At 37.6% G+C, this 26,026-nt stretch overlaps 2 protein-coding genes across 3 annotated transcripts in view; both read left to right on the top strand.

Moving 5' to 3' along the window:
• The window catches only part of CUNH4orf36 (chromosome unknown C4orf36 homolog), a 5,474-nt gene extending 1,724 nt beyond the window's left edge, over nucleotides 1-3,750 (top strand). For both annotated transcript variants that reach the window (XM_011356386.2, XM_023528405.1), the window contains exons 3-4: nucleotides 2,587-2,741; nucleotides 2,974-3,750. In XM_011356386.2, the coding sequence (XP_011354688.1) occupies nucleotides 2,587-2,741; nucleotides 2,974-3,107 (289 nt within the window). In that variant the 3' untranslated portion in view covers nucleotides 3,108-3,750. The remainder of the gene's footprint in view (nucleotides 1-2,586; nucleotides 2,742-2,973) is intronic.
• Nucleotides 3,751-16,113: 12,363 nt separating this feature from the next.
• The window catches only part of SLC10A6 (solute carrier family 10 member 6), a 23,044-nt gene continuing 13,131 nt past the window's right edge, over nucleotides 16,114-26,026 (top strand). Inside the window, exon 1 of the mRNA XM_011356387.1 lies at nucleotides 16,114-16,490. Within this exon, the coding sequence (XP_011354689.1) occupies nucleotides 16,114-16,490 (377 nt within the window). The remainder of the gene's footprint in view (nucleotides 16,491-26,026) is intronic.

The following is a 26,026-nucleotide window of genomic DNA, read 5'->3' on the forward strand; positions in this document are numbered from 1 at the left end:
CTGCTTTTATAGGAATTTAATTATCTTGCTTAGTCTATACAACAAAACATGTTCAAATGAGAAAACGGAGGTTTGGAAAAATGGTTTGATCAAAGACATAGTTATGTACTGAAGAAATGACAGGGTTGGAAGTCTCCTTACTCTAAAACAACGTTTTTCTGCTGTTGCCCACCTCCTTAAAATACCTCTGTAGATAGTGCACATCTATCTAAAAATGCCTTGGTGTCAAATATAAGAGAGAAGTACTTAATTGGCTGGTACAAAGGGTTAGTTTTGCATCCTGTACACTTGCCAGGCAATATATGGACAACAAGGGCTTTGCACTCAAGCCTGGCTCTGCCCCTGGCTCCCCGAGTGACTCTGAGTAAATTATTTAACTTCTCTATGACGAGGCCTCCACATCTGTGAAATGCACATATCAATACTTATCTATATGGTGTAGAATACAAATGAAGTAGTGTTAGTACTTGCATGTTGCCTGACATATAGTAAATCCAAAATGAGCATTGGTTACTACCATATGGTAGTTTCACTCTGTGTAGTATTGTAGTACTACCTTATTGTTTGTTTCTAATTTTTAGACTTTTTTTTTTTAAATCTCCCACAATCTATGACATATTTATCATTATGGGTCAATTTAATTTTTCTTTTTAACAATATTCTAAGAAGTAAACGAAGATACCATATGTGGTTGTAAAACCGGAGCTATAGGAAAACCAGAAAAACTCACCATTGCATTTATTTAGTTTTGTCAGTTCACTGTCTTTAGACCTTGAACTATAGGCAAGTCCCATTATAGTCTATATTATTATAAACTTAACTTTCATAATGAAGATATTCCTATGTCTGGAGAATGATTTAAAGCACTGATTCCGTGGTTTTGGTTTGCAGAATTTTATGAATAATCTCTGCAAAACCAGTGCCTTCTCTGTCATTCTCAAGAGGAAGTATTTACTGTCGTACTATTTATAATGGCGGCAAAATTAAGGGGAACAGAATGGGAGTAGCACTCTCTGGAGTTCATTTGCTTTTTGGGGGATTTTTTTGGTTAAGTGTTTTTAGAAGATTATTTTAAAAATATACTAAAAACATACAAACAGTATAGAATTATTTGAAGAGAAAATAAAAATGCTATTTCTCATACTCCATTCCTACCCTGCACCCCAGTCTCTCTCAGAGGTAAAATGTTTAATATTTTTCTATCTGCTATACAAGATACATATATATATACCACACACACACACACACACACGTTTTTACACATTGGTTTTTATTGAACTTTGCTCCCTATGCCACTATACCTTGTAAAGCCTAGTGATCAAGAGTACAGATTCTGAAGTCTGACTTCTTGGGTTTAGATTCCAAACCACAACCAACAGCCTTGTGACCTTGGGCAAGTTGTTCTCTGTCCTTGTTTCCTAATTTGTAAAATGAAGATAATAATAGCACCTGCCTATTTAAGAAGGTTACTGTAGCAATTAAATGAGTTCATATGTGTAAACTGATTTAAACAATGCCTAGCGTGTATTAAGTGGTAGATAAATAGTAGCTGTTTTATTGCTTATCTTTCCAAATCAACATATAAGGGTAAACCTAATTTTTTCATTACATGTATGTTCCACAGTTTGTTTGACCAGGCTTTTCTTGATAGATATTAAAGCTATTTCTGAAGGTTTTTTTTTTTTTTTTTTTGGCCAAATGGTGCTTCAGTGAGCATTCGTAAAAATACATCTTAGAGCACTTGTTCGAGTACATCGATAATAATTGTAGACTTCAAGTCACTCCTTAAAGTTAATAAAGTAGCAAGGAAGCTGGAGGTAGGAAACAAAAGGATGAAAGGATGATATGTGTGTGGATACCTTCACTTCCCTTACTCATACCAAAACAGGTCTTTCCCCTATCTTTATGCATGTGAACTCACATGGACTGTAGATGGGAAACATGATATTTAAATTCCTAATTAGGATACCAAAAACAATTCATTTAAAGTTCCTAGTGATTATTTTAAATATTGTAGTTTGGGATTTCATCTCTTTCTCCAGTTTTCTAAGGATTCTCTTGATACTAGTGCTTCTAAATAAATGCACCTAGGCTAAGTACCAGCTCTGAAACTTAATTAACTTCTAAGTCTCCGTTTCCTTGTTTATCTACATCATGGTTGTAAGGATTAAAATAGGATCACACACTCAAAGCCTTAGTGTGTGCCAAGTACCCTGCTCAATGCATGATTGTTCCTTCCGTAATGTGACTATGTTTTTGATCAGCCATAAAAGACTTAGACCTTACAGTTCGTAACTACATCCTTTTAAAAGATATGAGAAGATTGGATTAATTCCAAGGAGGCTGTATTGTGAACAAAAGTTCTCGTCATAATTTTTGGTAGTTTTGCAATATGTCTTTACATTAGTTAATATATGGTTCCTTCTCCTGGCTAGATTTTCAACTCTGGAAAATCTTGAATATCCCCCTGTAAACCAAAATGTATAGTGGAAAATGGAACTGAGGTTTAATAAGATGTCTTTTGTGTATCCTATAGTAAATGCTTAATAAATATTTGTTGAATGAATTGATGACTTTTTGCCCCAGACAGGAACCTTGGGATCTTGCACTACTTACAAAGACCTGGTACATGAACCTAGCCAAAATCAAGTTGCCTTTCTTGGAAGAAATTACATTTGGTAGTCCTGTATACCTCAAAAAATGTATAACCAATAAGGAAAGTCTCCTCCCTTCTGCAGAATGTAAGTTCCATAAGAACAACTATAATAAATGGCAATTTTGTTTGTTATTTTGCTTATTATCAGATAAATATTTAAATATGTTCGTTCACACCATTCCCCTTGTATATGTAGCCCTGCCTTCTTGTTTAGTATTCAAGAATGTGAATTTTGCTGTGTGATAAATGTACTTTTTAAACTAAATTACGCCTGGTGAAAATATCAATTGTATTGCTTCATGTATTTTATTTTTTAGCCATCAAATATGAAAGGGAGTATGAAATGAAGCGTCTGAATAACCTGAAATGTCAGGAAAATACAGCTGAGGAAATTCAGTTTTCCCTAAGGGGAAGGCAAGTTGGTTTGAGAAGACCTCTTCCACCTAAGTGACAGTCATCTCATAATCAGATCTGTACTCTGGCTTTCCATGTCTGAAGGAGATGAAGGGCTGTGACCTTTCACTGTGTGAAGTTTGGTGCAGACATATGAATGCCCACTGGTGGATGAGCCAGCTCCTCTGACAGATCTGCTGGGTCCCTGCCACATACTTGTTCCATTGTATCCCAAGCAACAGCATGGTAAGTAGATGAAAATCAGTCTGGAATTGAGTCATTTGTGCTATTCGTTTTAATTTTTGTAAAATTGTCCTAAGAGAAGAGGCAACTCCTTTTCAGAGACGATTTTTTTTTTCTTTCTATGAGATCTAAGGAGGCACCAAAAAGGAGGAAAGAAATTTTTTCAAAAATGATAAACCGTGAAACCTTTTGTTTGGTTAAGAAATAATGTTGTTTTTTTTTTTGTAACTCTCCAGTTCCCAATTTTCAGTGAAATATTATTTATTCACATGTGATACTTTAAAGTAGCAAATAGATTATTTAGGTTTTGTTCTCCAAAAGAATTGCCTTTTTCCTCCTGCATAATTCATATTGTCTCCCTGGGATGCCCCTGGAGCTTGTGGAATACATATACGTGTGAAAGTGACATGAAAATACGAAGACTTTTTTTAAAGAAAACTTTTTAAAATTAAAATTGGGGTGACATTGGTTAATAAAATTATATATGTTTCAAGTGTACAATTCAGTATACATCATCTGTATATCACATTGTGTGTTTACCACCCAAAGCCAAATCTCTTTCCATATCTTATTGTACAGAGTGGCTAGAGAATGGGGGAGTAACTGGAAAGTATTAGATCTGCATGAACCAATTTTCCTAGAATTCGAATTCAATAAAACTCATTTGGATATGAAAGTTACATTTAAGCACATTTTGTGTTTGTTAGCTGATTCATTAGGCATTTTAGGATCTTTAGGTATCTTAACCTTATTATTAAATGCATTGTAGCATAGTGTTTAAGAGTATATATTTTAAGCCTGGTTTCTTACTTATGTTAGCATTCCAGGGCCTGGCCCAGTGCTTAACTCATGTAGGCACTCAGTATACATTTGTTGATTATTGATTGAAAATATCCAGATGTTCAAAGGTCCATAATAGAAAGTACATGTGGAAATAGTATGTATGAGTGGTGACAGTGGAGGCAAAAATAGAAACAAAATGCTATCATCTATACTGGGAAATCAATAGATTATGCTTAAAAAGGAAAAACCAAGAAGTAGCAATATCAAAGTGTTGTTTAGAGTATGGAAGTAAATAACAAAATAGGTGAAAGAATTGAAATTAGCTGTCTCTGTAGAGGTGAAAAATACATGGCAGGTATACACAGAAATATTGTTCTTAAAAGCAAATACTTATTTTATCCTTTAAAATACGTTTACAACTGATATATTTTTTAAAAGAGAAACAAACTGAGTTCCATTGAAATTAAGAAATTTAAGCTAAGCAGGGTTGGGCCTGGTTAGTACTTGGATGGGAGACCACTTAGGAAGACCAGGTGCTGTAGGCATAAAAAATAAAAAATAAGAGATTGTAAGCTGACAAAGTCCTTGCAATCTGTGAGGTCAACTAAGGGTTGCCTCACTTAAAAAAAAAAAAAAAATTTTTTTCTCAAGAATATACAGGGAAAGGGGGAGAGGGGACTAGAACCCAGATCTATTAACTGAAACCTACTTATCTTTTACTACTGTCTTATGTAAATCTGATTTTTAAGAAATTAAAACTTGCTGATAGCAATGTTAGATTCATGTTAGTTCAAAGTCCACATGAATTTCCTGAAACCCATGTGGTCCACCTTTGGCCCAGCTGCCTGTATGGCCTATTGGGAAAGCTAATATTGGAGAATATGGCTGGTATAGGGCATGCAGGCCCTATTCTAAAATTTCCCATCTAATCACTGGCTGCCCTGGGCCACAGCAGGTGTCTGGGCAGCAGGGTCATTTCCAGTGAGTGTTCTGTGTGCTGAGTTAAGAACACATGATTTCTGTAGGATGTCAGCTCCTAAGAGGAAGGAAAGAGGAAGGAGTTGGGCCACATGTGCTTCCTTTCTCTTTCCAAATTTATCAGTGAGCTCCACTTTTCTTACAGCGGAGTGAACAGAGGCAGAAAGAGGCCAGGGGTGTAACGTGGTTGAGATACTCTTTACCTAGAAGGAAACACCCACACTAGGGAAGTGTTCCTTCTCAACGCCTTTATGTGTGATGACATACAAGAAACATAAAGAGAAAAAAGATGAGATAAAATAGGAAAAAAGATGGTCTGAGTCAAGGTGAAGTTCAAGAAGTAAAATCGAAGGGCATTTCTTTTCTGACTCATCTGACTCACTCCAGACCCCTTGACTTTTGTTCTGCATATTCGGACATATAATGGGTGATCTTCTATGTAAAGAACATATTGAGGGTGTTGTTATATTCTTTGTGATTTTTAGGAGAGCAGCTCCCAGGAGATCTGGCAAGGCCCACATCATTTTAGATCCCCTACAATCCTGGTAGATAAGAAACCCCAAGAGAGCCTCACATTCCATCAATACATAGAGAGAACTAACATTTCTTGAATTCTGTGTGCCAGGGACTTCACTGTGCTAGTGCTTCCCAACATTTTTCATGTCATGGCACGTGTGGAAAATTATAAAATTCATTCATTCATATGGCATACTGGAGTAAAAGATAAATGAAGATGCTGAAGGCCAGGGGTGACTGGCCCAGGGGCTCTGAACAACCCAAGGGCTGAGGAATCCCCTCATTGGCATACTCATCACTCACAGCACAACACTGTGCTCTAACAGTTGGGAAGCCCTGCACTGCATACTTGGGACCCCTTATCTCATTAATTGTCACATTTATAGACAAGGAAACTGAGGCTCATGGATTTAGTAACTTGCCTTTGGTCACACAAGCAGATCTTGGGGTCAAACCAAGCTTTTTCTTTTTCTTTTTCTTTTAATCAAAGCTTTTTCTTAATCTAAAGCCCACATTCTTTGCACTATGTGATGCATTCTTCTGAAGGTCCGCTGAATATTTTGTTGCAGCCCTGCACGTCACTCACTGGATAATTTCTGGTCGGCAGTTCATTCATTTACAATTTATTTCAACAAGAATTTGGTTCTGATAATCTGTCCGTAGTGCTTGGTGCTGGGGTCTAAGGAACAATGGACCCAATCCTGTCCATTTTTTAAATGATACATCTTTAGGTTGTTTCCATCTTTCATTGTTACAGACAATGCTTCTGGGAACACACTTAAGTCTCTTTATGCGCATGCTGTGGAAATTTCAAATCACGCCAGGCCTAGAAAAGGAATTCCTGTGTCATAGGATGCATATTTTAGTTCTACAAAATAATGCCAAGTTAGTCTCCCAGTGGCTGTACCAATGTATGCGTCTTCCAGTGGTTTATGAGTTTATTGGACATTTGCCTTTTTGTTTGTTTGTTCATTTTTGGGCTGCCCCAAATCTAACCTTGTTTCTGTAGTTTTGTAAGCCAAAAAGCTAGTGTTTGCTCTTCCTGATGCTAAAAGCCTGGGCACAAGCATGTGGCCTAAGTGTGCCCACCGGACGCCTCCTCCTCGGACTTTGTAGTGAGAGAGCCACAGAAGCAAGTCTGGTTAGGAATTCATTCCAGTGATAATGGCCACGGCATCCAGCACCCAGTGGCAGGGGTGGAAGTAACATCAACAGAGGTGTCAGGTGCACCTTAACACACCCTTCCCATGACAATTTAACCTGTGATTCTGGGTTTCCTGGAACCCCTGGCCCTACCTGTTTTCTTAACCTTATTCTCTAGCCTTCTTATTCATATAGTTCATACTGTGAGCTCTCCAATAGCCTTCCAGTTCTCCCACTAGAATTGATTGTAGTGCATTCTTTCCATACTGTCAATCACAATACATTAGAGGGCTATGAAATCAATTTAGTGGGTATGACCAACATTCAAAAAATGAAATAAATAGTATAGAATAGAAATATCAGAGTTCATTGGCTGTAGTAAGCATAGGGATTGTTTCATGAAACATATGCACATACAAACATATGTGTTAGATTGCTAAGTAAAATGCTTTTCTTCTTTTAGGTTATGGTTCAAACATTTGAAAAGTAGTTTTTAAGAGCATAAGCTCTGCAATTAGACCGCTTGCCTTCCCGTACCACTTGCCAGCCATATAACCTTGGGCAAGTTATTTTGGCTCTGAACCTTGCCTTCCTCATTCGTAACAAGGTAATATGTGGAGACGGTTAGATTTCTACCAAAATTCCTTTCCCTTTCTTTCATAGCAATGGTGTTTGTATTAGTTTATGCTGCTATAAAAGAATAGCAAAGACTAGGTGGCTTAAACAACAAAAGTCGAAAGTCTAAGATCAAGGTGCCAGCATGGTCAGATTCTTGGTGAGTGCCCACCTCCTGATTTACAGATGATCACCTTCTTTCTGAGTCTTCACATGGCAGAGAGAGAGAGATCATCTCACCTGTGTCTCTTCTTCACATTGACCCTGTTCATGAGGGCTCTACTCTGATGACCTAAATACATCACAAACATTCAGTGTGTAGTAGTGTTGTAACTGAGCACGTGACTGTGCAGCTAGGCCACGTTTACTACTTGACTTATGATTAAGTGTAGCTAACTTCTTGCCAATGGAATGCATGGCAGTGATGTGCACCACTTTCAACTATGAACCTTAAAAGGCATTGTGTATACCTCCTGCATTACCTTTTACCGTCCTTGGTGGGTAGGACCTCGATGTGGTGGTCATCAGCTTGACCACGTAGATGATGATAATGCAAACCATATAAATAGTGATGGTGGAACAAGATGGAGGAGGCCTGGGTCTTTTAATGACTATGTGAAGTTCTCTCAACCTGGACTACTCATATCAAGACCACTGAATATGAGAGAAATGTCTTTGTTTCCTAAGCCACTGCATTTTAGGATCTCTTTGTTACATATATCTTATCTTTACCCTTATACCCTATCTCATGGAGCTGTTGAGGATTATTCAAGCAATTCTTGATGTTTAATAAGTTATTAAATAAGGTATCCCTCTTAGTAGTGTTTTTGAAATCACGAACCCTGACTAATATGAGAAGATGGATGTTAGCTTAACCTATTGTAATCGTTTCACAATATATGTAAATCAAACTTATGCTGTACACCTTAAACTTGTGCAGTGATATGTCAATTTTTTCTTAATAAAACTGGAAAAAATAAAAATAATATTAAACAAAAAGAACCCTGACTAGTAAAATGGGGGATGAGTTTAGCTCAGTGGTTCTCTGTGAGGTATGATTTTGTCTCCCTCCCACTCAGAGGACATTTGGCAATGCCTGGAAGGAATCGTTTTTGGTTATCTTAACTGTAGGGTATCATAAAGTCATCTAGTGGGTAGAGTCCAGGGATGCTGCCAAATATCCTACAGTATACAGGACAGCCTCCCACAACAGAGAGTTTTTCAGCCCCTAATGTCGATAGTGTCAAGACTGAGAAACCCTGGCTTAACTGATTGGTTTAAGCTCCTCAGGACACACTGCTAAAGTACATGGTTGGGTCCATCTGCATGATGGAGAATCATGAGGCAGGGTAATTTCCCCAAAGAAATGCAGACTATTATTGCCATGACAGGAGGAGAATGAATGCTGAGTAGCAGTTAACAGATATCTCTTGTACCCTTTTGGCTACACACATTCACTCACACCCTTCTCTCCATATGTATAAACCCACTTACTGATTCCTCAAAATGGTATCTAGTTACTGCAGCAGGTCCATGTCTAGGATTTCAGTGTGATACATAGTCATTGTCTTTAGTATGGATCTTGCAACCAATGCCTAAATTATATGCTATCGACCCTGACACAATTGATATACTATGGTGGAGAGATACACACAGCGAAAAGATTGGGCTATTTCATCTTGCAGATGGTCTTGGGCCATGGAGCTGGCAATTCCTCCCTTGGTTTTCGAGGGCAGAGAGGTGTTGCTGAATCTATTCCAACTTCACTGAGCCATCAATCCACCATTACTGAGTCCAATTTTTTTTTTTTTTTTTTGCTTCATTTAGGAGACAAAGGTATAGGAACAGACAATAGGGGTATTGATACAGAGTTTTCATTGTCCCTCAGAATAGATATAAGCAAAAGAACCTAGTGACTCAGGCTTCTTTATTTGTAATTATAGGCATAATCTATTAGTCTTAATTGAGCCCCAAAGAAGGAAAAGGCTGAGACCAGGAGTCTCAGACTTTCTTTGGAATTTTCTAATATGCTCTTACCCTCCATTCGTCTGCTGCTTTCAGTTTCAAGCCCGCTCCTCTTCCAATCGTCTACTGTTACTGGGGTTTCACTTTGCAACTTTCAGAGCATTAGAATGTAGATGTAGTCTTCTCCATGGGTCTCAATTTCAGGTGTCATTTTTTCTTAGATCGAATCAACTCTCTGTCAGAGCAACTCCTTCCAAGTGCTAGAAGCAGACTCGCTCACTGTTTTGCAGATTGCTTTCCATACATGCATGTCCTGTTGGAATTTAGTTTCCCGCTTTCATCAAGGATTAGAGCAGGTGAGAGAAAGCATAACTTGAACCCAGCAAATGACTAAACATTTCCTGGGCTGATTACCTGCACCATCTCCTTTTCCTGGAGAGCTGATGCATCAAGGCTCAGGTGTTAACAGGAAGGTGACTGTCAGAATGCTAGACTACAGTTTGACAGTATTGAAATTACAAAAATAGTGGAAATAGCTGATATAATTTCCTTCAAGAGGAGGATTACTTCCTAATGGTGGTCTCTTTTCATCATGGAATCATATGACGTGTGTGTGTGTGTGTGTGTGTGTGTGTGTGTGTGTGTGTAGACACATTTATATTTTTCTCATGTGTGCTTTAGAATTTGAAAGAAATTTCTAAGTTTTACTACAAAAGGCTTTGAAAAACATCAGAATTGGAAAGAGTAGCAAAGGAGAATTTATTTATTCATGTTTTGATTCTGACATTGTTATTTTTCTCGGTTAGATGCAACAGATGTTAATAATAATAACCAACGCAATAGCTAATATTTAGAGCACTTCAGATGTCCCAGGCATAGCAGCTAGAAATGGGCAGACTGAAAAGCTGTTAGTTTGTATCAGATGCTTGGAGTTGATCCCTGGTTTTCCTTTGAAGTGCTTGAGCTCAGCGACACCCTTTATTTTGATTAATTTTGGCTCATGTACTAGTGCATGTCCTCCTGGCCTAGCAATTAAGAATGGAGAAAAAAGCTTCTGACCTTTTCTAGCTATGGCTCTAGGGTTTAACCTCTGTTGAAAGTATATAAGGAAGGGATGAATGGCCACTTCCATCAAAACTGTAAAATGTCTGACATGCATTTTTGATAGTTGGTTGATATGGTCAAGGATCTGATTTGCTTATGTGTTGTGTTAGGGAGTCCACTATAAAGTAGCTTACAGTGAATGCTAAGAAGTATTGTTTATATTTAAGATCATGAATGTTTGAATCAGGTAATTACTTTAAAATAAAAGAGTTACTCAGGTATGTAAATTAGGATATTACCCTTTTCAGCATGGGTATATTCTTACATTTCAGCACCTGCTAAGGTACATGAGTTAAAGTTTTAAGAAGGTGAATAATAGAGGCCAGGATGTGATATTTAGTTTGAGAAGCAAGAATAATACTTTATTATTATTATTTATTATCATTCATGAGTGAAACTTATGAACTTTTATTATTTTGTTTACTTTTAATATGTAGTATAGACTCTGAAGTCAACTCCCATCATCTAGCCTTGTCATTTACTAGCTTAGCCCATGTTAAGTTGTTTAACCTCTCTCTATAAGCCTCTCTTCACCTGTGGGTAAGTGAAGGTACTGATGGTACCTCCATAATAGGGTTGTTGAGAGGATTAAATGAGATACATATAAAAGAATAAAAGAAGTCTTTTCCCTCTATCCATCTTGGGTACTCTACCTGGGGCCCTGGCACTGCATAAATTTGACTAAAGGACAGATAAGAGAAAAACAAATAGAAGTTTATTAACTTGTATATCGCACATACACATGGGAGCACTCAGAGATGAATAACTCAAAGAGATGATTAGAACTGGTGCTTATATGGCATCTGAACAAAAGGACAATACATTTTTAAAGAAGTGACAAGACAAAGGAAAAGGACTTTGAGCTTCTAGGGGTGGCAAATTGTGGGAACACAAAAAATGGGGACACTAATAGTAGGTAAGGGCTAGTTTTAGTAAGGTTATTTAGAGTCCTCTGGTCTGATAAGGTCTGGTATTATTAACCAAACATGTCTTCTGTGATTAACTTCTGTCCTTTCTGGTTGAGAGGAGAGGGAAGACACTTTTACAAATTTATGTCCTGCTTTTAGGATAATAGGAGGAAGTCAGGGAGTTGTTCTTGTATCTGCTTCTCAATTGTCTTCCACTCAAAATAATCCTTATGCCGAACTGGCATATTCTACTACTCTTCATGTGTAAGGGACCTGTCACAGACCTTGGTATACAGGAAGAGCTCAGTAAGTAGTGGTGGTTGTTTCTGTTATTATCATAGAAAAATTAGTATCACTAATTTGCTCTCATGGTTGACAAACCCCATTAATCTCATTTATTACAACTCGTGGGGTTTCTTCTAATCTTGGATTTAAACAGGCTATGCAAATTTATGGTTATAATCTTAATAACATCTGATCTGATGAACCGAGGCCAGAAAGGCTGTTGAGAAAAGGACCACAAATACTATGATAAATAGCATGCCACCAAGTGCAGGGTGAACGGGTCTTTCCAGTTGGTTTTGTTGACAAGGTGCTTCGTTTTTCCTTCCATTTATTTTATCCTGAAGGTGGAGCAGGTGCTATTTCAGGCTAAACACTTTGTGAACCCATTTACCACCCTTCTCTAAGTCCTGATTGGCCCATAAGTCCTTCTTATACCTTTGCATTCCATTTTCTGCAGGTGTCTCTTACTTGGAAGCTTTGGAATTTATTAGTCTCCCTTATAAAAACCTGGGAACAGAGACAGTGACTGAGCCATCTCAACAGTCTGGTTTCTCATGGAGTAGTCGTCAACTTGTCATCGACTTTTAGGGAGCTGCTTGAAATAGCCACAACTTCCTCTATCTTTACTCCTTTTCCTTAGAAAATATTATAGATTATAGTGTAATTATAATAAAACAGCAGAGTATAAAAATAGTCATTTATAGCCATTTAAAAGATGCAAGATAGTACAAAAAATATAAAGAAGAAAAAAATCATGTATAGTCCTGTGTACAGAAACAATCACTGTGAAAATGTTGCAGTCTTTCCACTTAGTCTCTTTCTAAGTGTTTCTAAGTCTCTTTCTTAGTGTTTATTATTTTAACATGGCTGGGAGCATTCTATCTGTACCACTTGATCTTGATTTTATTTCTGTTTAACCTTCTAACATAAATATTTCTCTTGGTTAAAATGTTTACATTTTAAATAGCTCCATAATATTTAATTTGTTGTACCATAGTTTACTTAAGTTAATCTCATTTTGGACATTTAAGTGGTTCCCAGTCTTCTGCTTTTATAAATAATACTACTATTATGTATAAGAATGTATTTATAAATAACAATGCCTTTATAAATAGGAACATCTGCTCCAAATAAATAAATGCATTTTTGCCAGTAATGCAGCTTATTTATTAAGATAGTTTCTTAGGCTTATCATGACAAAGATTATTAGTACATGTTGCCAGACTCTTCCAGAAAGGTTGCGTGAATTTTCAGTCTTACCTGGAGTATATGAGAATGTCTCACTGAACTCTTACCAACAAGAGATATTCACCTTAATATTGTGTTTTTCTTACTGATAGGCAACACATATTATCTTATTTTAATGTACTTTAAAACCTTATTAATGATGTCGTTTCTATACTTGTTAACTGTTTTGTGCATTTCATTTTCAATTACAGGCCTCCTTTTTTTTTCTGTGAGGTGATAGTGTTTTTATTTTTTTAGGCCTGAATTTTTAAAAACATACAATTAGGCTTTTTACTTTGTGTTAGGTTTGAGTAAAAAGTCTACTTCTTCACCACCAATTCCCTTTAAACTTGTTTTGGATCAATGTCTTATGAGTTAACCTAAACTCTTTTGAAACCTATAGTATTTTTTTATGTGCTTTAAGCTTTTAGAAGTTTCTCCTTGTGATAATTTTCAGACTTTGGAGAACAACTCCATAGCCATGTTTAATTACCCTTTCTTTCGGTGTTTTTCCTTCAGCCTTTACATTCTGACCACAGAGCAGACTGAAGAGCACAGGCTTTCAGTTGGTTTTCCTGAGGAATATGTCACTCCTAATTCTATCTGCATAGAACAGAAGTACATGAAATACTTCCTGTAATTTGTAGAACTGAATCTCAAAATTAAGGTACATATATGTGGAACATACACAGGTGACTTTTAAATTTATGAGAATATGAGATGAAATTAGAGATTAGGGATTAGTTGGTTTATTTCTCCATCTTTATGCCAAATAGTGTTTTATCCTTGAGCTACGCCTACGTGGTTGTCCGCATGATCATGCTATAGACTACTTTCCGTTGCTTCTACTTCTGTGAGCTCCAGGGAGATGAGGACAGCCTGAGAATTAGACTGGGATTGAAATCTCAGTTTTACAATTTAGTTGCTTAGTAACCTTGGACAATGCACATAGCCTCACTAGGCCTTTGTTTCCTCATGTTCGAAGTGAGGAATGATAGTACTTACCTCTTAGAATAAATGAAAAGATTAAATGGGATTTCATGATCTGCCTCACTAGCTTGGCGTGTAAGTTTGGTCATGCCTTTTATGAATCCCTCCATGCCAATAAATTTGGGATCCCCTATTTAAAATCTCCTTTACAATTTAACCAAGAACCCCAGGTGCTTATTCTTCCAAAGGAGTCCCCTTCACAACCTTAGAGTGAAACTCAGAAAAGCGTAACCAGTCCACTAGTAGGCCCTGGTTTCAGCTGTCGTTTTTGTTGGGACCTTTTAAATTAATCGGTCCCACCTAGTTCAGTGGGCCCTTACCCACTGCTACTTTCTCGCACACAACATGGCTGTGCCCAAGCTTGGCCTCTCAAGGTTACTTCTCTTTAGGTTATATCTACATACTCAGTCATTGTGTCCTGTATTACCTTGTGACCACTGTGCCAGGGTGACTGGATACAGAGGAACTTGTCACTAGTCCAGACATCTCTTTCTTTCACGGCGGGTTATTGGATCTTGGTATCTTTTCTTGAAGGCGGATGTCATTTGGAACCATCCAAATCCATTTGAGAAATTCTGATAACGATGAATTTCAAAAGGGTAGGGCCAAGGTCACCTTACCCTCCAGGATGCTCCTTAAATCCACTGTGCAAATTTAACCCCCCATGCAAGTGACTCTTCTAGGAACAGGGAAGGTCTACCAGGGAACTTTTTGACATCCAGACAGAAATGTTTGATACTTCTCTTAATAAATACGTTTTTTTTTTTTTTTAAAGTCGTGCTTCATCAAACATAAGCCACATATACATAAAGCACCTAGCATGCCCCTGTCACCTTGCAGGTGCTCAGAAAATTAGTTCTCTCCCCACTTTCATTTCTCCTTCGCTCTACCACACCTCTGCATTATTTAAACTGGAAACATGTAGCTTTCCAGAGACCTAACCCATTCCTGCTTAGCCCTGTGTAAATACACTACAGATGGTTCTGGGTTGCCTTCTAACAGGCTTGCTAAGCTTGGTGTAAACATTGGCTTGTTCTCAGGTGTAAAACAAGAGTTGATGGCAACAAGTTGTCATGCTGACTTCTGCTGGCCTCTAGCGAGGTTCCACCTTTAGAGATGCTTTGGGGTGTGTTGGTCTAGGACAGTTTATACTTTCTTCAAATAGTTAGATTTTATTTTACATTTGTATTCAACTTTATTTTTATTCAGTAAGCATGCCCATTTTATCATGGAAAATAGTTTGCTAATCCACAAATGAACAATGCATAGCTAGTATTCCTCTTAAGACAGGCAGATGCTTTTATAAAGAATGCCTTGTCACCAACCTTTGCCCCATAAATAACCTTTCTGCTCTCTGTGAGAACGGGTGTGGCCCCTGCTATTTTGGAGGTTTGGTTTCACAGAACCATATTTTCCTCGTCTGGTTTCACCATGGTGCCTGGTTAGAATACACAGAGGGGCCCCTGGGCCATTGTGGTCAGATGCTGACCTCAGACCATTTTCAGACTCCAGACAAGGTCTTTACTACACCCTTGCAGAATTCCCAGACTTCACCAGAAGGCCCAGGGGTGTGGCATCACAAAGCCAATGCTATTTTCCAAAAGAATTATTTTGAGTACAGAAATGTTTCATGAGACCAAGTCAGGTGCTTAATATCATATTATTCTTACAGGTGTTTAATTATTAACTTTAGACACAAATTCTAATAGAAATAGAAAGAAGAAAAACTGAGACTAATTCTGAAGCTTTCTCAAAATGATCCTTAGTCCCTCCTGACATTTCCTTATCTGGCAGCCTTTTGCTTTAAAATTTTCAACGGAAATGCTTTGCTGTGACGTGGAGCTTTGGCTTAGCCGCCTTTGTTTTTTCCAGAATCAGCCTTTATCTCTACAAAACATTGCATCTCAGCTCTTTGAAATCCTCATTGAATTTGGAGAAATTATATCTTGGCATCCAACCTATTTTCCTGGAACACAATGTGATGCTGACGACATAGCCCAGTCACTCCACTTGACAATAAGTTTGCTTGTCTCATTTCACTTGAATATTCAGTGGTGAGTAAGAACAGAAGTGGAAAGCCTTACTTACCACAGTTTATTATATGTTTCATGCCCATGATAATTGCTTTTATAATGGCACTCGTAAATGAATTGATCAGATTAGGATGAATCACCTGGCTGGCCAATAGCTATTGGAATGATTCTCCACGCCTGACTTTGTTGCATTATTTCAAAACGTGGCAGGATAGGCTTGCCCAGCTATTGGGGCAGATGTTCATTTGTAATGCTGCCATAAGGAAATAAGGAGATGAGAGCAAATTGTTCCAGCAGCTCAGCCTGCCCTGCCAACAATTCGGAGGAGGAGCTGCCAGTGGGGCTGCAGGTACCTGGGACTCTGGAACTTGTTTTCACAGTGGTGTCAGCCGTGATGATGGGCCTGCTCATGTTCTCGTTGGGGTGCTCTGTGGAGATCCGGAAGCTGTGGTCGCACATCAGGAGACCCTGGGGCATTGCTGTGGGACTGCTCTGCCAGTTTGGGCTCATGCCTCTAATTGCCTATTTCCTGGTCATCAGCTTCTCTCTGAAGCCCATCCAAGCTATTGGTGTGCTCATCATGGGGTGCTGCCCAGGGGGAACCATCTCTAACATCTTCACCTTCTGGGTTGATGGAGATATGGATCTCAGGTAAGTTACACTGGGGGGAGCTTGGTGGTGGTGGTGGGGAGGGGGGTGGGTAGGTAACTGATACTTTTTGTGTTGAAAACTCTGCTAATCTTTAGGTAGAGATCCAAGTGGGAAAGTTTTTACAGAGAATTGTTCGGTCCTGGAAGGACTTTCCTTTCTGAGCTTAAAATGGACTCTGTGGTGATTGTCCTTTGTATGAGTGGCAACTACTTTTCTGAGTAGTGGGGTTTGGTTCATATGCAATAGTGAAGGTAGGTCTCCTCATCCAATGGCGCTTCCTAGGCTTGAACTCAAATTCTCACCCACACTGGCTGCTTTAACAATAGTCCTGGCTTCACAGTTTCCCAGAACAAAGGCTGAGAATCCTAGGAAGCTAATGACAGTGGTTTGAAAGCTGTGGTGGTGGTGGTGGTGGTGGTGTCATAACCAGAATGAGGACCTTGTAGCTCTGATCAGGGGTATGTGATTGACATATCCTGTTTTAAATGCCAGAGGTGGCCAATTGAGTTGACTTGGGCAGCAACATAAAGACTTATGACTAAAAATGTTCTTTCTTGTTGCTTTTCAGATACTTAACATTCATCAGTAGAATCTCATTCTTTTCATTCAAGCCAGTGACCTTATTCCCGATTATGGCTGTAAACAAATGCCCCTGGAACGCATTAGGCTTTATCACTCAGTTATGCTTTAATGAGGATAAATTAATCATATTTTTTTAGGGTACACGTTTAGGTGAACCAAAAAGAGCATATGAGGAAAGAATAGAGGAGTCACAACTGGAAAAATGAAAGCTAAAAACAGTGATTTTTTTTTAGATTCTTTGCTTACTTATGAACAAACTGTTTCACCTCCTGCCTGGGGAAAGAACTACTTATAAATTTAAATTTTTGTTTGATGTGTATGCCATTTAGTTGAGATTTATTATTTGATGAATGAATGAATCAGAGGTGCTGACTGTGCTGGCAGTTGATGTTAGTGAGTCAGCTGCAGGTATGGGTTTCTAGTTTCCTGCATGTGTAACACATGGAACATATTTCACCTATAAATTTTAATGGATGCAGACCAATAATTAATTTTCATATGGCAATGTTTTTCGTTACCCACTTATCAAAGATTTTAAAAGAATCACTTGATGCATAGCTAATTCAAGTTCGATACAATTGATCATTAACATAATAATTGGGAAATGATAAATATTCTTTACATGAAGTCCATGTGTTAGCCATAAATTCTGCAACCTGAAAGTTTTTGGAAAGAAAAAGGAAACATTTATTGAGTGCTCTGGTAGGCCTGAGGTAGATGCTTTCATATATTCTCTTTCTCTTCTTTCTTGGCTCTCATAATAACCTTGACCTTTTATTATTCTGAATTTTACAGCTGAGAGAATTGTGACTTAGATGGGTTAAATAGGTTGCCAAATGCTTCAAGTGAGCATGGCAGAACTCAGATTGAATTCACATCTGTTCCTCATCAGGCTGTAGTTTAGGCACTTTCTTCCATGCCATTTACTAACAATAGATCTTCTGAGTAGGAGCGTAAATCTTTAAACAGTGTTCTCAACCACTTGTGTTCTGGGAAAGAGAACATTTATTACCTTCATCTCTTATTAGCCAACATTGTAATAAAAACACCAATGAATAGGAAGTCTATAAAAGATAAAGCTCATTTTACCTCCCTTAATTAGCTTTTAACTTTGGTCAATTTATTTAACCTATAAGCCTTACCTCCTCACTTGTAAAATGGTGTTAAAATTACTTATTCATCACAAGATTATATTTTGTGGAAGATACAAGGTACATAGTGGGTATACAACAAATATTAGCTACTGTTCCCTTTGACTTTGAGTCGCACAAACAAAACAAACAAAAACAAAAAAACAAGTAAAAAATAATCAGTAAGAAATGACATTTTAAAATGGGGACTAAACATTAGATTTTCTAAAGCTTATAGACACAAGGGTAATAAAACCTCAGTTCTCAGTAAAAAATTGCAAAAAGGAGAAAATTCAGTATTATTGAGTGAAATGACATCCAAGCTCATTATGTTTCTTCCCCCTTGCTTACCAACAAAGAACTTTTCGGCAAAACTCAGTAGATTGTCATTGATAGGAATTCTGTTTTTCATGCTGGATAAAATTCAAGAGCATTTAGGACACCATCTTCATTTTACAAACAAGAAAACTGAGATTTAGCTCTCTGCGGATGACCCCAAACATGTTTTTCATGCTTTAACTCTGTGTTCATTCAGTCTACTTGCAGTTCTCTATTTGTTTACCCCAAACAGGCCATTTCAGAATCAACATGTTTGAATCAGTTTCTGCATCCTGAGCATCTGATGATGACACCAATTATCCTTCCAGTTACCTGGGCTCATCATTTTAGCATTCCTCCTTGACTCCCTTTAGTCTTCACTTTGTTCACTCAGTCTGCTGTCCAATAACCTACTCTCTTGCATGTCACCCATGGCTATTGCTTCCTGCCTGTCTCCATTGCCATTTCCTCAGGTTAGCCTCTCACGATTTCTTTCTTGGCCTGTTGCAGTATATTTACAATGTTTTCTCCACCTTCAGTCTCCCCATCATGGTTTTGTAGTAAGTGGATAAGGCAGGTTCTGGGGTCAGATGGCCTATATTTAAATACTGACTTGGGACCTCTTTTCTGTAACTGGAAATCATGGTACTGCTGTTAAGATATTGTGAGGAGAAAATGAACATATTCTACATATAAAGGCTTCTCGACATCTGCTAAACTAAGCCAGGGTAGTTTAGAAACTGGATGCAAACTAAGCCAGATCTAATTTACTTCTCCAGGTTTATTTCCCATTAACCCCATAAGCACAACTGGTCTACAGTTAAAATGGGATACTCACTGTTCTCTAAACGCACCCCACACTTTTTCAACTTTTTTTGCCCATGTTTTTCCCACAGCCTAGAATGCTGACAGGGTTGATTCTATCCCCTCAAGTCATAATGTTACCTGTCATTATAACTGTTCTGGAAAGCAATTAGCCCACATTTATAGAGAACCCAAAAAATTATCCTGCCCATGGATGGAGCTCAGCTGATCTTGGATGGGCGCTCTCACATGTTTGGGGACTGGCTAAATGTAAACTGATCTTAGATGGCCTCAGATTGGACAGCTGGGCTCTCCTCCATGTGGTTTCTCCTTCTCTAGCAGGCAGCCTAGACCTAATTATATGATAGTGGCAGGGTTCTGAAAAAGAGGAAGCATACAAGCATCTCGAGGCCCTATGCTTGGAATCAGTTTATTATCACTTTCATTGCATTTCATTGGCCAATGCAAATTTCAAGGCCAACAGAGATTCAAGGAATGGAGAAGTAGATTCTGCCTCTTGAGGGGATAAGCTGCAAAGTCACATTGCAGAGGGCATGGATAAGTGAGGGGTAAATATTTGGGACATTTTTGCAGTCTACTATACTAAGAATGGACAGAATTCTTGCCATGAGGGTAGGACATGAAAACTAAGATCTGGTGGTACAGTGTAGTAGTTCGATATACCAGTCTACAGCCAGTAAGCAGATCTGTTATTTACTAACTAGGTCATCTTGGCAGCTCATGTAACTTCTCTATGCCTCAGTTTCTTCTCTTCTAAAATAGAGAGAAACAGTCTATACCTGAATAAGCCCGATCCCATCTGATCTCGGAAGCTAAGCAGGGTCGGTTCTGGTTAGTACTTGGATGGGAGACCACCTTGGAAGACCAGGTGCTGTAGGTGTAAAAAAATAAAAAAAAATAAGGGATTATAAACTGACAAGGTCTTTGTAATCTGTGAGATCAACCAAGAGTTGCCTCACCTAAAAAAAAAAGGGAGGGGGGAGAAACATAACCTGCCTCATGGGTTATTGTGAGGATTGAATGAGTTATTATATATACAATACTTAGAATCTCACCTGGCACAAAATTCTATATGAGATGATGATGGTGATGATGATGATGAAGATAATGATTGTTATTGGGACAAAAAAAGGGTCTATCTACCTGCGTGCATCTAAGCCAAAGAAGAGATATGTACAGGTTTTGCAGCCAAGAAAGTAAGGTTTATTAGAGAGTTGCAAGTTCCAAAGACACAGGCAAGCTATCGCTCAAAGGCCTGGCTCCCCGGGTGTCTTAGGAGTACAGATTGTATAGGGAAAAATCAATAGTCATGGAAACTAAGGGAGTTGGGATCATGACAGCTACTGATTGGATGATTGGAAGGGGATGAAGTAATTGATTGTTGTGTCTGATTCTGGAATCAGCCATGGTGCCATCCCGTTTGTTCCCGTGGCCAGTAGGGTTGTTGTTTTGCCTCGATGGGCCTGGAGCTGGAACACATCTAAAGCCAAGATGTTGTCCTTAGTCTAAAGTCCAACAGAAACCTATTATCCTCGTGATTATAGATCTGAGGCTTGGTTAATCTTATGTCCTAAGGCTTAATGATTGAAGGAGCCGGCATACAGAGCATAAGGGCAGAAAAAAAGCAAGTGAGTCACAATGCCATTATCTGAGCCAAACCAGCTTGAATCAGAAAAAAAATTATGTGAAAGAAATGAAGTTTCTTCAATGTGAGATTACATTATTATTATTGTTATTATTATTATTAATTATTATTATTATTATTGTTATATGGGTCAGACAGAAGAGCACTGAGTCAGGGGTCTCTGTTTTAGTCTCTGCTCAAGGAACCATGTGCTTTTGAGCAATTTACCTCTCTGGACCTCAGTTTCCTCATTTGTAAAATCAGTAGATTAGACTGAGGTCCTTTTTTATTTTTTGTATTATGGTAAAATATACATAACATAAAATTTACTATTTTAATCATTTTAAGTGTATAGTTTGGTGGCATTAAGTACATTCACATTGTTGTATAATCATCATGTCCATCCATCTATAGAACTTATTCATCCTTCCAAACTGAAACTCTGCGTCCATTAAACAATAACTCCCCCTTCCTTCCAGGCCCTGGCAGCCACCATTCTTCTTTCTGTCTTTATGAATTTGACTACTCTTTGTATCTCATGTAAGTGAAATCATAGAATATTTGTCCTTTCGCGTTTGGTTTATTTCACTTAGCATAATGCCTTCAAAGTACATGCATGTTGTAGCATGTATCAGAATTTCCTTTTTTTTTTTTAAAAAAAAGGCTAAATAATAATCCATTATGTGTTTATATCACATTTTGTTTATTCATTCACTTGGCTTTTTCCACCTTTTGGCTGTTTTGAATAATGCTGCTATGAACATGGATGTGCAAATATCTGTTAGAGTCCCTGCCTTCAGTTCTTTTGGGTATCTGAGGTCCTTTTAGGTTTTAAGTATCTTATGACAATAGGAAAAGAAAATCAAATTATAAAGTCTAAGTGTCCCCCTCTCTTCACCCCAGTTTTAATTGTTTCTCCTGAAACTTTTTGACAGAGATGCCTCCCCTCTCTGTCTCCACAGAGTCAAATATGTAATTCTTTCCTGTCATCTATTGGAGAGTGTTGCAATAGTTGGGTTACTAATCTGCCTCATCCACTAGGTCTGTAAATTCCTTGAGGGCTTGTTCATCTTCGCACGCTCTGTGCCAGCCTGGTGGTTGTAGGTGCTTGGTAAATGTTGAGTGAATGACTGAAGGAAAGTTTCTGACTGCATGTGTGTGTTATGAAAACTACTCCTGAAATACAGTCAGTTTACTGGTGCAACTCAGGACAGCTCCCGTGTCTTTAGTTTGACAACTTTTGATATACAAGATTCATTCTTCCTGAGAATGTATTTGTGTCCTCAGCTTCAGAGAAGGGCTTCTGGTGGTGGTGTTCAGTGGCCAGTTTTGACCTTTAAAGAAGCTCCTGGTCCTTCTGCAGAGACCCTGGAAATAGGACTTCAGATTCTTCAGGTCTGTCCAACACAGACTAGTAGAGAACTGAAGAACATCTTAAGAGGCAGAGTAAATATTTTTAGTGGCCTAAGCTTTTGTAGCTTACATTTATTGCTATATGTAAGAGAACATTTAAGAATCGTCCTTGTTGCTAGTATGTAACTCTTGAAAAATTTTTTCATTGGTAGGTGCAGGACAATTTCCTTAGAAACTGGAGCTCAGAACATTCAGATGTGCATCACCATGCTACTTTTTTTTTTTTTTAAATCTCCTACAATCTATGACATATTTATCATTATGGATCAATTTAATTTTTCTTTTAAACAATATTCTTAGAAGTAAACGAAGATACCATATGTGGTTGTAAAACCAGAGCTATAGGAAAACCAGAAAAATTCACCATTGCATTTATTTAGTTTTGTCAGTTCACTGTCTTTAGACCTTGAACTATAGGCAAGTCCCATTATAGTCCATATTATTATAAACTTAACTTTCATAATGAAGATATTCCTATGTCTGGAGAATGATTTCAAGCACTGATTCCACGGTTTTGGTTTGCAGAATTTTATGAATAATCTCTGCAAAACCAGTGCCTTCTCTATCATTCTCATGTATGACTTCATGTCAGTTTCTGTAACTCTTTGTAGTTTAATTTCTTGTGTATATAATGGAAATAGTACCATAGGTTATTGCATGGATGAAAAGAGAAAAGGTATCTAAAAGCATGAGGTATAATACTTAGCAGGTAGTGATCAATAAATGCTAGTTATCATTATTGAGATGCAGCAGAAAGGAGTAACATTTATATTTGGGAATGGAAAACCTGGTCTTGAACTCTTTTCTAGGGCCTAGTCTGTTGATCTGATCTTATAGCATCCTCCATTTCCATCTGGCTACCCAGATAATTTTTAATTTGTTTTCAGTGGGGGAAGTAAGTCTGTACTTTCATAGTTTGGCATGTCATAGTTTCTGATTTTATTAGTTTAAAACTAAAATAACATCTGAATAATTTAAACCCTAATTGCAAAATGGTATACTTATGGACACTACATTTTCACATAATGCATATATGTGTAATTTCCATGTTTTAAGGGAGGTTCAGGATTTACCTGTTTGTCTAGACTTGCTGAATCTGTCTCATTATTTTCTGTAATAGCTCGGGGATGGTGATGCCATTCTTAGTGCAAGTGGAATCTTGTTATATCTGTCAGATTTTGCCAGCAATTTTCCTATATGTGAATAGCTGAGAGACCTAGTTAGCTGTATCCTCTGTTTATGCTACGTTGGAATTTCATGGCAGTAAAACAAAAAACTCCATTTCCATCTGGCTACCCAGATAATTTTTAATTTGTTTTCAGTGGGGGAAGTAAGTCTGTACTTTCATAGTTTGGCATGTCATAGTTTCTGATTTTATTAGTTTATTAGTGACTTTCCATTGCACTCATACATGCTCACTGTGTGCTTTTCCAGCTTTGTCATCCTATAGAACAGTTAGCAGAGAACCAGGATTATCTCTCACCATCCTTGACCATTCCTGTGAGCATCAGTTGTCTAAAGGATGGAGGCAGTAACCTATGTAATCAATGATATAGAATCAGCATGATGTAAATCTCACATTTTCCTTTCCATAGTCATGAATCTTACCTTTCTGCTGTTTGAGCTAAAGCCATGCAGGGGGAAAATTCTGTGTGAGTTCTCCAGAAGTTCAAGAGTAAAGCGAAGTAATAAACAGTTTTTTTCAGGACTTGGTCACATGAAGTGCCAAGGAATGTAGTACTACAACAGGCTAAGAATTTAGAAAAGCTTCCCAGACACACTCTCTTCATGGATACAGAGGTTCGAGAGCTGTGGCAAATGCTTTTCTTCCTTTATCTGCTCTCTAGCTAGGAGTCTTCATTCAAAGTAAGCATTCTCAATAGGATAGAATAATTTTAAGTTTCATTTGGAATAAAATATATGCAAGAACTGCTAAGAAAAGTTTGAAAAGAAAAACTTATGTAGAAGCGTCTGCTCTATTATACACTAAAACACACTATCAAAACACTAATTAAAACAGTTTGGTATTTGCAAAGGAAAAAACATTTTGCTTACACTTGCACATTTAATGTGTAGCGAAGCTGGCACTTCACATTAGTGGGTCAATATAGAAAACAATAGATTATTTTCATACCTTATACCATATAAAATGTGTATTTTAGATGAGTTAAAACTATAAATATAAAATAACCTATAAAAAAGTAAAAAGTGGGGATAATATTTGAATAACCTCAGTGTAGGGGGAAATCTTTAACAAGACAAGAAACTCAGAAGCCATAAAAAAATGGACAGATTTGACTATCTCAGTGTTAATTACTTATTATGAAAAAAGTAATAAACATAATCAAAAATATACAATAAGCTTGGCAAAGATATTTGCATTACATGTGATATGTACCCTAATTTTAAAAGAGCTCCTAAAAGTTGAGAAAAAAAATCAGACAAGCAAAAGATGTTTAGAGAGGACATCCAAGAAGCTAGCAAACATGAAAGAGGCCAGCAAAAATGAAAGAAAGCATTTTTCAATGTTCTCATGAGAATTAAAAGCGATCAGTCACATCCAGTGTAGAAAAGATTGTGAAATGCAACTAACTTTTTGGAAAATAATCTGGTACTATCTGTTAAAATAAAAAACAGACTTTTGACATAGCAATTCCACTTTCTGGAATCTATTTTACAGAAATGAAAGTGAAGTATGTGTAAGGATGTTTATTATAGCATTGTTTATAATGGAAGAATACTCAAAGCAATTTACTTATCATTAATGAATTGACTGAAGAATTATGGCATATTTACATTATGGTGTACTGTGCAATTTTTTAAAATAATGAATTTAAGCCACACGTGTTGTCCTTAAAGGATGTCTGTAATATAAGTGGAGGGAAAAAAAGCAACCAAGTTGAAGAGTAATGTGTATTATGTGATTGCTTCAAAAAGAAAAACAAAAGAATAAACCTCTATTCATCAAATAAGCATGTATGAAACAGGACAGCTTAATAGAAAAATAAAAGAGAAAAGCATGTATGAGAAATACCTATGAATTACCTCAGTCTAGATTTCTGAAAAGGGCACCAATCAGTTAAATATTTGCTCCTTAAAATGTTACTCACATTTGTACTTGGAAGAGCCTGATTTTAGTTATGTTTTAATAGAAAGTTCTGTTCCTCTAGATGGCTATAATGGGTGTCTGCCATTTGAATTCAGTGTAAAGGGGTCATTTCACTAAGATTTTTCAAGGCTCACCTGCAGTCACATGACATATGAGAAAGGCAGAGAGAACATTTTCTTAGCACCAGTGTATTGACATATTGGCTCATCCTTTGATTCATAAATTTATTCAATAAGTATTTAATGAGCCCCTCCTGTGTGCTGTAGCATGAAGCTATGCCAAATTCCTAGGGATGGGGTGGTAAATAAGCCCCTGTCCTCTAGCAGCTCACAGTCTGGCACACGTTGGCAGGTATGCAGCTCTCATGTAGGGTACAGTGTGTATGCAGTACGTTAGGTAATGCCAATAAAAGTGTGTCCAGAGGGCAATGGCAGCAATCGCCCAGGAATAAACACTTGAAGTACAAAGAGGTGGTACACAGCAGTGCTGAGGAAGGAAAAGCCCATAGCCCACCAGGGTTGGACAGGAAAAGCTT

The sequence above is a fragment of the Pteropus vampyrus genome, unplaced genomic scaffold (assembly GCF_000151845.1).
Source record: "Pteropus vampyrus isolate Shadow unplaced genomic scaffold, Pvam_2.0 Scaffold25, whole genome shotgun sequence".
NCBI classification, from domain to species: Eukaryota; Metazoa; Chordata; class Mammalia; order Chiroptera; family Pteropodidae; genus Pteropus; species Pteropus vampyrus.